Here is a 12,487-nt window from a genome sequence, read left to right as displayed (position 1 = left end):
TCCTGGGTCACTGCTCCAGGGCTTCCTATGAGCTCTGGGGGGGTTCTCTCCAGTCAGGTGTGCTGAGGGAATACATAAACCAGCATCTAATGTGGACTGAGCTCCTGAGTCACTGCTCCAGGGCTTCCTATGAGCTCTGAGGGGTTCTCTCCAAGTCAGGTGTGCTGAGGGAATACATAAACCAGCATCTAATGTGGACTGAGCTCCTGAGTCACTGCTCCAGGACTTACTGAGCTCTGAGGGGTTCTCTCCAGTAAGGTGTGCTGAGGGAATACATAAACCAGCATCTAATGTGGACTGAGATCCTGAGTCACTGCTCCAGGGCTTACTGAGATCTGAGGGGTTCTCTCCAGTCAGGTGTGCTGAGGGAATACATAAACCAGCATCTAATGTGGACTGAGATCCTGAGTCACTGCTCCAGGACTTACTGAGATCTGAGGGGTTCTCTCCAGTCAGGTGTGCTGAGGGAATACATAAACCAGCATCTAATGTGGACTGAGCTCCTGAGTCACTGCTCCAGGGCTTCATATGAGCTCTGAGGGGTTCTCTCCAGTAAGGTGTGATGAGGGAATACATAAACCAGCATCTAATGTGGACTGAGATCCTGAGTCACTCCTCCAGGGCTTACTGAGATCTGAGGGGTTCTCTCCAGTCAGGTGAGCTGAGGGAATACATAAACCAGCATCTAATGTGGACTGAGATCCTGAGTCACTGCTCCAGGACTTACTGAGATCTGAGGGGTTCTCTCCAGTAAGGTGTGCTGAGGGAATACATAAACCAGCATCTAATGTGGACTGAGATCCTGAGTCACTGCTCCAGGGCTTACTGAGATCTGAGGGGTTCTCTCCAGTCAGGTGTGCTGAGGGAATACATAAACCAGCATCTAATGTGGACTGAGCTCCTGAGCCACTGCTCCATGGCTTCCTATGAGCTCTGAGGGGTTCTCTCCAGTAAGGTGTGATGAGGGAATACATAAACCAGCATCTAATGTGGACTGAGCTCCTGAGTCACTGCTCCAGGGCTTACTGAGATCTGGGGGGTTCTCTCCAGTCAGGTGTGCTGAGGGAATACATAAACCAGCATCTAATGTGGACTGAGCTCCTGAGTCACTGCTCCAGGACTTACTGAGCTCTGAGGGGTTCTCTCCAGTCAGGTGTGCTGAGGGAATACATAAACCAGCATCTAATGTGGACTGAGATCCTGAGTCACTGCTCCAGGGCTTCCTATGAGCTCTGAGGGGTTCTCTCCAGTCAGGTGTGCTGAGGGAATACATAAACCAGCATCTAATGTGGACTGAGCTCCTGAGTCACTGCTCCAGGACTTACTGAGCTCTGAGGGGTTCTCTCCAGTCAGGTGTGCTGAGGGAATACATAAACCAGCATCTAATGTGGACTGAGATCCTGAGTCACTGCTCCAGGGCTTCCTATGAGCTCTGAGGGGTTCTCTCCAGTCAGGTGTGCTGAGGGAATACATAAACCAGCATCTAATGTGGACTGAGATCCTGAGTCACTGCTCCAGGGCTTCCTATGAGCTCTGAGGGGTTCTCTCCAGTCAGGTGTGCTGAGGGAATACATAAACCAGCATCTAATGTGGACTGAGATCCTGAGTCACTGCTCCAGGGCTTCCTATGAGCTCTGAGGGGTTCTCTCCAGTCAGGTGTGCTGAGGGAATACATAAACCAGCATCTAATGTGGACTGAGCTCCTGAGTCACTGCTCCAGGGCTTCCTATGAGCTCTGAGATGTTCTCTCCAGTCAGGTGTGCTGAGGGAATACATAAACCAGCATCTAATGTGGACTGAGATCCTGAGTCACTGCCCCAGGGCTTCCTATGAGCTCTGAGGGGTTCTCTCCAGTCAGGTGTGCTGAGGGAATACATAAACCAGCATCTAATGTGGACTGAGATCCTGAGTCACTGCTCCAGGGCTTCCTATGAGCTCTGAGGGGTTCTCTCCAGTCAGGTGTGCTGAGGGAATACATAAACCAGCATCTAATGTGGACTGAGATCCTGAGTCACTGCTCCAGGGCTTCCTATGAGCTCTGAGGGGTTTTCTCCAGTCAGGTGTGCTGAGGGAATACATAAACCAGCATCTAATGTGGACTGAGCTCCTGAGTCACTGCTCCAGGACTTACTGAGATCTGAGGGGTTCTCTCCAGTCAGGTGTGCTGAGGGAATACATAAACCAGCATCTAATGTGGACTGAGCTCCTGAGTCACTGCTCCAGGGCTTCCTATGAGCTCTGAGGGGTTCTCTCCAGTCAGGTGTGCTGAGGGAATACATAAACCAGCATCTAATGTGGACTGAGATCCTGAGTCACTGCTCCAGGACTTACTGAGATCTGAGGGGTTCTCTCCAGTCAGGTGAGCTGAGGGAATACATAAACCAGCATCTAATGTGGACTGAGCTCCTGAGTCACTGCCCCAGGGCTTCCTATGAGCTCTGAGGGGTTCTCTCCAGTCAGGTGTGCTGAGGGAATACATAAACCAGCATCTAATGTGGACTGAGCTCCTGAGTCACTGCTCCAGGGCTTCCTATGAGCTCTGAGAGGTTCTCTCCAGTCAGGTGTGCTGAGGGAATACATAAACCAGCATCTAATGTGGACTGAGCTCCTGAGTCACTGCTCCAGGGCTTCCTATGAGCTCTGAGGGGTTCTCTCCAAGTCAGGTGTGCTGAGGGAATAGATACCCCAGCATCTAATGTGGACTGAGCTCCTGAGTCACTGCTCCAGGGCTTCCTATGAGCTCTGAGAGGTTCTCTCCAGTCAGGTGTGCTGAGGGAATACATAAACCAGCATCTAATGTGGACTGAGATCCTGAGTCACTGCTCCAGGGCTTACTGAGATCTGAGGGGTTCTCTCCAGTCAGGTGAGCTGAGGGAATACATAAACCAGCATCTAATGTGGACTGAGCTCCTGAGTCACTGCTCCAGGGCTTACTGAGATCTGAGGGGTTCTCTCCAGTCAGGTGAGCTGAGGGAATACATAAACCAGCATCTAATGTGGACTGAGTCCTGAGTCACTGCTCCAGGGCTTACTGAGATCTGAGGGGTTCTCTCCAGTCAGGTGTGCTGAGGGAATACATAAACCAGCATCTAATGTGGACTGAGCTCCTGAGTCACTGCTCCAGGGCTTCCTATGAGCTCTGAGGGGTTCTCTCCAAGTCAGGTGTGCTGAGGGAATACATAAACCAGCATCTAATGTGGACTGAGCTCCTGAGTCACTGCTCCAGGACTTACTAAGATCTGAGGGGTTCTCTCCAGTCAGGTGAGCTGAGGGAATACATAAACCAGCATCTAATGTGGACTGAGCTCCTGAGTCACTGCTCCAGGGCTTCATATGAGCTCTGAGGAGGTTCTCTCCAGTCAGGTGAGCTGAGGGAATAATAAACCAGGATCTAATGTGGACTGAGATCCAGAGTCACTGCTCCAGGACTTACTGAGATCTGAGGGGTTCTCTCCAGTAAGGTGTGCTGAGGGAATACATAAACCAGCATCTAATGTGGACTGAGCTCCTGAGTCACTGCTCCAGGACTTACTGAGATCTGAGAGGTTCTCTCCAGTCAGGTGAGCTGAGGGAATACATAAACCAGCATCTAATGTGGACTGAGCTCCTGAGTCACTGCTCCAGGGCTTCCTATGAGCTCTGAGGGGTTCTCTCCAGTCAGGTGTGCTGAGGGAATAGATACACCAGCATCTAATGTGGACTGAGCTCCCGAGTCACTGCTCCAGGGCTTACTGAGCTCTGAGGGGTTCTCTCCAGTCAGGTGTGCTGAGGGAATACATAAACCAGCATCTAATGTGGACTGAGCTCCTGAGTCACTGCTCCAGGGCTTCATATGAGCTCTGAGGGGTTCTCTCCAGTAAGGTGTGATGAGGGAATACATAAACCAGCATCTAATGTGGACTGAGCTCCTGAGTCACTGCTCCAGGACTTACTGAGATCTGAGGGGTTCTCTCCAGTAAGGTGTGCTGAGGGAATACATAAACCAGCATCTAATGTGGACTGAGATCCTGAGTCACTGCTCCAGGGCTTCCTATGAGCTCTGAGGGGTTCTCTCCAGTCAGGTGTGCTGAGGGAATACATAAACCAGCATCTAATGTGGACTGAGCTCCTGAGTCACTGCTCCAGGGCTTCCTATGAGCTCTGAGGGGTTCTCTTCAAGTCAGGTGTGCTGAGGGAATACATAAACCAGCATCTAATGTGGACTGAGCTCCTGAGTCACTGCTCCAGGGCTTACTGAGATCTGAGGGGTTCTCTCCAGTCAGGTGTGCTGAGGGAATACATAAACCAGCATCTAATGTGGACTGAGATCCTGAGTCACTGCTCCAGGGCTTACTGAGCTCTGAGGGGTTCTCTCCAGTCAGGTGAGCTGAGGGAATACATAAACCAGCATCTAATGTGGACTGAGCTCCTGAGTCACTGCTCCAGGACTTACTGAGATCTGAGGGGTTCTCTCCAGTAAGGTGTGCTGAGGGAATACATAAACCAGCATCTAATGTGGACTGAGATCCTGAGTCACTGCTCCAGGGCTTCCTATGAGCTCTGAGGGGTTCTCTCCAGTCAGGTGTGCTGAGGGAATACATAAACCAGCATCTAATGTGGACTGAGCTCCTGAGTCACTGCTCCAGGGCTTCCTATGAGCTCTGAGGGGTTCTCTCCAAGTCAGGTGTGCTGAGGGAATACATAAACCAGCATCTAATGTGGACTGAGCTCCTGAGTCACTGCTCCAGGGCTTACTGAGATCTGAGGGGTTCTCTCCAGTCAGGTGTGCTGAGGGAATACATAAACCAGCATCTAATGTGGACTGAGATCCTGAGTCACTGCTCCAGGGCTTACTGAGCTCTGAGGGGTTCTCTCCAGTCAGGTGAGCTGAGGGAATACATAAACCAGCATCTAATGTGGACTGAGCTCCTGAGTCACTGCTCCAGGGCTTCCTATGAGCTCTGAGGGGTTCTCTCCAGGTCAGGCGAGGGGCACCCCTTGAAATGCATGGAGCTCTCTGTATAAAGGGTTCATGGTCGGCTCTGTATGAAGGGGAGAGTGGGACTGCAAGTGGTCGTGGTGAGCCCATGCCTGCTTTATTTCCGCTGCAGCCCCCATCTGGGTCCTGAGGCGACTCACTCACACAAGCCCCAGGACGTAAACGTGCCAGCGTGGGCCTAGTTATCCGGTAGTGACGTGGGTGACTGTTGACCTGCCTTTCTTCTTCTCGTACTAAAGAAAGGCACAGTTTGGCGAAAGGAAACTGAGCGGGCAGGCCTCTTCATGCAGAGCCTTGGACCAGGGCTGGATCACTCGATCACCGATACTGGCTTTCTTATTTTCCCAGAACGATTTACAGTATTTTTGTATTATTAACCCTGCTTTTGTGTAGCACATGATGTTGATATAGATTAAAGTGTGTTTCCTGACACACAGCACTGTCTGAGCAGTTGATTTATTGATTTGTGTTTGGTTAGACTGGTAGGAGTCTCTCTCCCTCCTCCACCTCCCTGGGTAAGCCTTGGAGTCTCTCTCCCTCCTCCACCTCCCTGGTAAGCCTTGGGGTCTCTCTCCCTCCTCCACCTCCCTGGGTAAGCCTTGGGGTCTCTCTCCCTCCTCCACCTCCCTGGTAAACCTTGGAGTCTCTCTCCCTCCTCCACCTCCCTGGTAAGCCTTGGGGTCTCTCTCCCTCCTCCACCTCCCTGGTAAGCCTTGGGGTCTCTCTCCCTCCTCCACCTCCCTGGTAAGCCTTGGAGTCTCTCTCCCTCCTCCACCTCCCTGGTAAGCCTTGGAGTCTCTCTCCCTCCTCCACCCCTTGGAGTCTCTCTCCCTCCTCCACCTCCCTGGTAAACCTTGGAGTCTCTCTCCCTCCTACACCTCCCTGGTAAGCCTTGGGGTCTCTCTCCCTCCTCCACCTCCCTGGTAAGCCTTGGAGTCTCTCTCCCTCCTCCACCTCCCTGGGTAAGCCTTGGGGTCTCTCTCCCTCCTCCACCTCCCTGGGTAAGCCTTGGGGTCTCTCTCCCTCCTCCACCTCCCTGGTAAGCCTTGGAGTCTCTCTCCCTCCTCCACCTCCCTGGTAAGCCTTGGAGTCTCTCTCCCTCCTTGGAGTCTCTCTCCCTCCTCCACCTCCCTGGTAAGCCTTGGAGTCTCTCTCCCTCCTTGGAGTCTCTCTCCCTCCTCCACCTCCCTGGTAAGCCTTGGGGTCTCTCTCCCTCCTCCACCTCCCTGGTAAGCCTTGGAGTCTCTCTCCCTCCTTGGAGTCTCTCTCCTTCCTCCACCTCCCTGGTAAGCCTTGGAGTCTCTCTCCCTCCTTGGAGTCTCTCTCCCTCCTCCACCTCCCTGGTAAGCCTTGGAGTCTCTCTCCCTCCTCCACCTCCCTGGGTAAGCCTCGGCTGCTTGACCTGCGACCCTGCGAGGCAAGTGCCAAAGGGGTGCCCTAATGTTCGCTCTTCCAAGTCCTAATAGGTCGGCCCCAGGACACATGAGGCAAACAGACTCAAACCCCCTCAACTGAGGTCCATTGAACCTGTGTGTCCCCCGGCTCCAATGGAGCCCGACAGCTTGCTTTTAATCACTTAAAAATACTCCTTCCTTCCCTCACTCTGGCTTCTGGCTTAGCCTTGGCCATCTCTTCTCATCACTTTTTCCATTTTTTCCTCATTCTTATTGTGATTTATTCCTATTCTTCCTTCTCCAATCCGTACACAACAAATCAACCCATTTTCGACCAAGTTAAAGATGCTTCATACTTCTATACTTCATCTCTCCTCTCTGTATTCATACAATGCCAGGTTTTCTCCTCACGTTCTGCACGTCTGCCGAGTTTCCTTTTTATATGGGTTTTTTCTTTGAGAGCATACAAACTAAATGTATTTTTATGTATTTTTCCCCCAATTTCTTAATAGGGTTTCAAAATTGTGCTACTCGTCAAAAAAGCGCTTAACACCCCTTCAGGGGTAGCAAGCGCTATATAAATGCAAACCTTTTTCCCTCTTCTAACTCTCCGCTATCCTTCCGAGTCCAAATAACTGACTAACCTACCCACCACTCAAACTACTTTTCATATTTCACTTTACTAATTCAACACTAATCCTTTATGGGATCCGGAGTAGCATGCTACCGCTAAAAAAGCGCTTTGACGCCTCGTCAGGGGTAGTAAGCGCTATACAAATGCAATCGCAATTCAATACAATACAATACAATTTATGTGGGACCGGAAGGGTGCCTTTCAACCCTGAACGCCCAGACACACTGCATCTTCTATGAGCCTCCAGTAGTGTATTCACTTGTAAATCCTGAACACCCACACACACACCTTGTGCTCTTCTGCGCTTCCTGTATGGGGTGCACTGCATGACTGGTCACCTCTGAACACTTGCACACAGAGCCCCCGCTCTCAGGCTGCCTCCCTGATGGGGCTCACAGAGGGATTTGTGATCCCTGAATTTCCACAGACTGTGGCCTTCACTTGTCGTTCCAGAACCCCCCTCCCCCCCCCACACACACCCCTTGTGCTCCTCGGCAGGTTCCTCAACGGAGCTCACAGCGGGACTTTGGAATCCATGAATGCCCTCGCACATACCTTGTGCTCCTCTGCAGCCTCCTCTACAGGACTTGCCGAGTGAGTTTTGTGCTCCGTGGACTCCCGGCACACCAAACAGATCATCCTCTGATCCTCTGCACAGAACAGCAGCAGCTCCTGGTTATGTTTCTCACACAGATTCTCCCCCGGGGGCTTCACGGGGGACAAAGTAAGCTGTTTTAACATTTCCACCATGTTCCTCAGCTGCCTGTTGGGTCGGAGGCTTTTCCCAGATATATCCCTGCACTGTGGACAGGGGAAGTTTCCATCTCTCCCCTTCCAGCTCTGGGTGATGCAGGAGCGGCAGAAATTGTGTCCACAATCAATAGTCACCGGATCAGTGAAATAATCTAAACAGATGGAACACGTGGCCTCTTCCTGGAGGTTCCCGAGCTGAGCTGCTGCCGCCATGATTCAGAAACGCAGGAAGTTAAGGTAAGTTTCGTTTCTATCTTTATGGAGTGGGTGTGTCTGTGCGTCTGTCCCTCCCTGTGTGCAGTGGGTGTGTCTGTGCGTCTGTCCCTCCCTGTGTGCAGTGGGTGTGTCTGTGCGACTGTCCCTCCCTGTGTGCAGTGGGTGTGTCTGTGCGTCTGTCCCTCCCTGTGTGCAGTGGGTGTGTCTGTGCGACTGTCCCTCCCTGTGTGCAGTGGGTGTGTCTGTGCGTCTGTCCCTCCCTGTGTGCAGTGAGTGTGTCTGTGCGTCTGACCCTCTTGTGCAGTGGGTGTGTCTGTGCGTCTGTCCCTCTTTGTGTGCAGTGGGTGTGTCTGTCCCTCCCTGTGTGCAGTGGGTGTGTCTGTGCGTCTGTCCCTCCCTGTGTGCAGTGGGTGTGCGTCTGTCCCTCCCTGTGTGCAGTAGGTGTGTCTGTGCGTCTGTCCCTCCCTGTGTGCAGTGGGTGTGTCTGTGCGACTGTCCCTCCCTGTGTGCAGTGGGTGTGTCTGTGCGTCTGTCCCTCCCTGTGTGCAGTGAGTGTGTCTGTGCGTCTGACCCTCTTGTGCAGTGGGTGTGTCTGTGCGTCTGTCCCTCTTTGTGTGCAGTGGGTGTGTCTGTCCCTCCCTGTGTGCAGTGGGTGTGTCTGTGCGTCTGTCCCTCCCTGTGTGCAGTGGGTGTGTCTGTGCGTCTGTCCCTCCCTGTGTGCAGTGGGTGTGTCTGTGCGTCTGTCCCTCTCTGTGTGCAGTGGGTGTGTCTGTGCGTCTGTCCCTCCCTGTGTGCAGTGGGTGTGTCTGTGCGTCTGTCCCTCCCTGTGTGCAGTGGGTGTGTCTGTGCGTCTGTCCCTCCCTGTGTGCAGTGGGTGTGTCTGTGCGTCTGTCCCTCCCTGTGTGCAGTGGGTGTGTCTGTGCGTCTGTCCCTCTCTGTGTGCAGTGGGTGTGTCTGTGCGTCTGTCCCCCTCTGTGTGCAGTGGGTGTGTCTGTCCCTCCCTGTGTGCAGTGGGTGTGCCTGTGCGTCTGTCCCTCTTTGTGTGCAGTGGGTGTGTCTGTCCCTCCCTGTGTGCAGTGGGTGTGTCTGTGCGTCTGTCTCTCCCTGTGTGCAGTGGGTGTGTCTGTGCGTCTGTCCCTCCCTGTGTGCAGTGGGTGTGTCTGTGCGTCTGTCCCTCCCTGTGTGCAGTGGGTGTGTCTGTGCGCCTGTCTCTCCCTGTGTGCAGTGGGTGTGTCTGTGCGTCTGTCCCTCCCTGTGTGCAGTGGGTGTGTCTGTGCGTCTGCCCCTCCCTGTGTGCAGTGGGTGTGTCTGTGCGTCTGTCCCTCCCTGTGTGCAGTGGGTGTGTCTGTGCGTCTGTCCCTCCCTGTGTGCAGTGGGTGTGTCTGTGCGCCTGTCTCTCCCTGTGTGCAGTGGGTGTGTCTGTGCGTCTGTCCCTCCCTGTGTGCAGTGGGTGTGTCTGTGCGTCTGACCCTCTTGTGCAGTGGGTGTGTCTGTGCGTCTGTCCCTCTTTGTGTGCAGTGGGTGTGTCTGTCCCTCCCTGTGTGCAGTGGGTGTGTCTGTGCGTCTGTCCCTCCCTGTGTGCAGTGGGTGTGTCTGTGCGCCTGTCTCTCCCTGTGTGCAGTGGGTGTGTCTGTGCGTCTGTCCCTCCCTGTGTGCAGTGGGTGTGTCTGTGCGTCTGCCCCTCCCTGTGTGCAGTGGGTGTGTCTGTGCGTCTGTCCCTCCCTGTGTGCAGTGGGTGTGTCTGTGCGTCTGCCCCTCCCTGTGTGCAGTGGGTGTGTCTGTGCGTCTGCCCCTCTCTGTGTGCGCTGGGACTTCCGGGTTCATGTTACAGGCACAGAGCAGAGAACTGACTCTTCTGATGCCTGTGATTTACCGCTGGGGTTCACACCATTTACGCGTCATGTGGTTATATTTCCAGAATCTATAGGTGCAGAAACTGGAGCGTGTAGATGGGTTTCTGTAAAATCCTCTGTTATTTTTGCCAATTCCGCAAGTTCGCTTTTTAAAATCTTTCAGGAATCTCATAAACGTTTCTAAAATACTTTCTAAAGTGCTTTCTTCCTGTATTTGTATTTTATTGTTTGTTTCAAAGGCTGAAAAATAACAAATGTTGATCGTTTCTCAATGTTTTTACTGGCCTTACCTTAGCATTGCTGGTCAGGCCAGTAAACTAGTAGTTTTGTGTGTAACTGAAGAATATATTGCTGCCTGTTAGTGCCTGTTCTGTATGTAAAGGACACTTACAATACTATTGCCTGCGCTGTATCTGTTCTGAGAGCCAGGGAATCTTGCACTGCTGATGGCCTGATGTACCTGTTCTATGAGTGAGGGAAGCCCCCACTGCTGATGCCCCGATGTCCCTGTTCAATGAGTGAGGGAAGCCCGCACTGCTGATGCCCCGATATCCCTGTTCAATGAGTGAGGGAAGCTTGCACTGCTGATGCCCCGATGTACCTGTTCAATGAGTGAGGGAAGCTTGCACTGCTGATGCCCCGATGTACCTGTTCTATGAGTGAGGGAAGCCCGCACTGCTGATGCCCCGATATCCCTGTTCAATGAGTGAGGGAAGCTTGCACTGCTGATGCCCCGATGTACCTGTTCAATGAGTGAGGGAAGCTTGCACTGCTGATGCCCCGATGTACCTGTTTTATGAGTGAGGGAAGCTTGCACTGCTGATGCCCCGATGTACCTGTTCAATGAGTGAGGGAAGCTTGCACTGCTGATGCCCCGATGTACCTGTTTTGTGAGTGAGGGAAGCTTGCACTGCTGATGCCCCGATGTACCTGTTCAATGAGTGAGGGAAGCTTGCACTGCTGATGCCCCGATGTACCTGTTCAGTGAGTGAGGGAAGCTTGCACTGCTGATGCCCCGATGTACCTGTTCAGTGAGTGAAGGAAGCTTGCACTGCTGATGCCCCGATGTACCTGTTCAATGAGTGAGGGAAGCTTGCACTGCTGATGGCCCGATGTACCTGTTCAGTGAGTGAGGGAAGCTTGCACTGCTGATGCCCCGATGTACCTGTTCAGTGAGTGAAGGAAGCTTGCCCTGCTGATGCCCTGGTGTACCTGTTCAGTGAGTGAGGGAATCTTGCACTGCTGATGGCCTGATGTACCTGTTCAGTGAGGGAGGGAAGCTTGCACTGCTGATGCCCGATGTACCTGTTCAATGAGTGAGGGAAGCTTGCACTGCTGATGGCCCGATGTACCTGTTCAGTGAGTGAGGGAAGCTTGCACTGCTGATGCCCCGATGTACCTGTTCAGTGAGTGAAGGAAGCTTGCCCTGCTGATGCCCTGATGTACCTGTTCAGTGAGTGAGGGAATCTTGCACTGCTGATGGCCTGATGTACCTGTTCAGTGAGGGAGGGAAGCTTGCACTGCTGATGCCCGATGTACCTGTTCAGTGAGTGAGGGAAGCTTGCACTGCTGATGCCCCAATGTCCCTGTTCTGTGAGTGAGGGAAGCTTGCACTGCTGATGGCCCGGTGTACCTGTTCTGTGAGTGAGGGAAGCTTGCACTGCTGATGCCCCGATGTACCTGTTCAGTGAGTGAGGGAAGCTTGCACTGCTGATGCCCCGATGTACCTGTTCAGTGAGTGAAGGAAGCTTGCCCTGCTGATGCCCTGATGTACCTGTTCAGTGAGTGAGGGAATCTTGCACTGCTGATGACCTGATGTACCTGTTCAGTGAGTGAGGGAAGCTTGCACTGCTGATGCCCGATGTACCTGTTCAGTGAGTGAGGGAAGCTTGCACTGCTGATGCCCCGATGTACCTGTTCAGTGAGGGAGGGAAGCTTGCACTGCTGACGCCCTGATGTACCTGTTCAGTGAGTGAGGGAAGCTTGCACTGCTGATGCCCTGATATACCTGTTCAGTGAGTGAGGGAAGCTTGCACTGCTGATGCCCCGATGTACCTGTTCAATGAGTGAAGGAAGACCGCACTGCTGATGCCCCGATGTACCTGTTCTATGAGTGAGGGAAGCCCGCACTGCTGATGTCCCGATGTCCCTGTTCAATGAGTGAGGGAAGCCCGCACTGCTGATGCCCCGATGTCCCTGTTCAATGAGTGAGGGAAGCCTGCACTGCTGATGCCCCGATGTACCTGTTCAATGAGTGAGGGAAGCTTGCACTGCTGATGGCCCGATGTACCTGTTCAGTGAGTGAGGGAAGCTTGCACTGCTGATGCCCCGATGTACCTGTTCTGTGAGTGAGGGAAGCTTGCACTGCTGATGGCCCGATGTACCTGTTCAGTGAGTGAGGGAAGCTTGCACTGCTGATGCCCCGATGTACCTGTTCAGTGAGTGAAGGAAGCTTGCCCTGCTGATGCCCTGATGTACCTGTTCAGTGAGTGAGGGAAGCTTGCACTGCTGATGCTCTGATGTACCTGTTCAATGAGTGAGGGAAGCTTGCACTGCTGATGCCCCGATGTCCCTGTTCTGTGAGTGAGGGAAGCTTGCACTGCTGATGGCCCGATGTACCTGTTCTGTGAGTGAGGGAAGCTTGCACTGCTGATGCCCC

At 53.1% G+C, this 12,487-nt stretch overlaps 1 protein-coding gene across 1 annotated transcript in view; it reads right to left on the bottom strand.

The window, feature by feature from the left end:
- The window catches only part of LOC147665643 (E3 ubiquitin-protein ligase TRIM11-like), a 296,424-nt gene extending 288,443 nt beyond the window's left edge, over positions 1 to 7,981 (bottom strand). The window contains exon 1 of the mRNA XM_086949620.1: positions 7,562 to 7,981. Coding sequence (XP_086805746.1) covers positions 7,562 to 7,972 — 411 coding nt within the window. The 5' untranslated portion in view covers positions 7,973 to 7,981. The remainder of the gene's footprint in view (positions 1 to 7,561) is intronic.
- Between the last annotated feature and the right edge of the window lie 4,506 nt (positions 7,982 to 12,487).

The sequence above is a fragment of the Lissotriton vulgaris genome, unplaced genomic scaffold (assembly GCF_964263255.1).
Source record: "Lissotriton vulgaris unplaced genomic scaffold, aLisVul1.2 SCAFFOLD_1841, whole genome shotgun sequence".
NCBI classification, from domain to species: Eukaryota; Metazoa; Chordata; class Amphibia; order Caudata; family Salamandridae; genus Lissotriton; species Lissotriton vulgaris.
The sequence above is the reverse complement of the archived record's forward strand: the minus strand, read 5'-3'. Positions and strand labels throughout refer to the sequence as shown.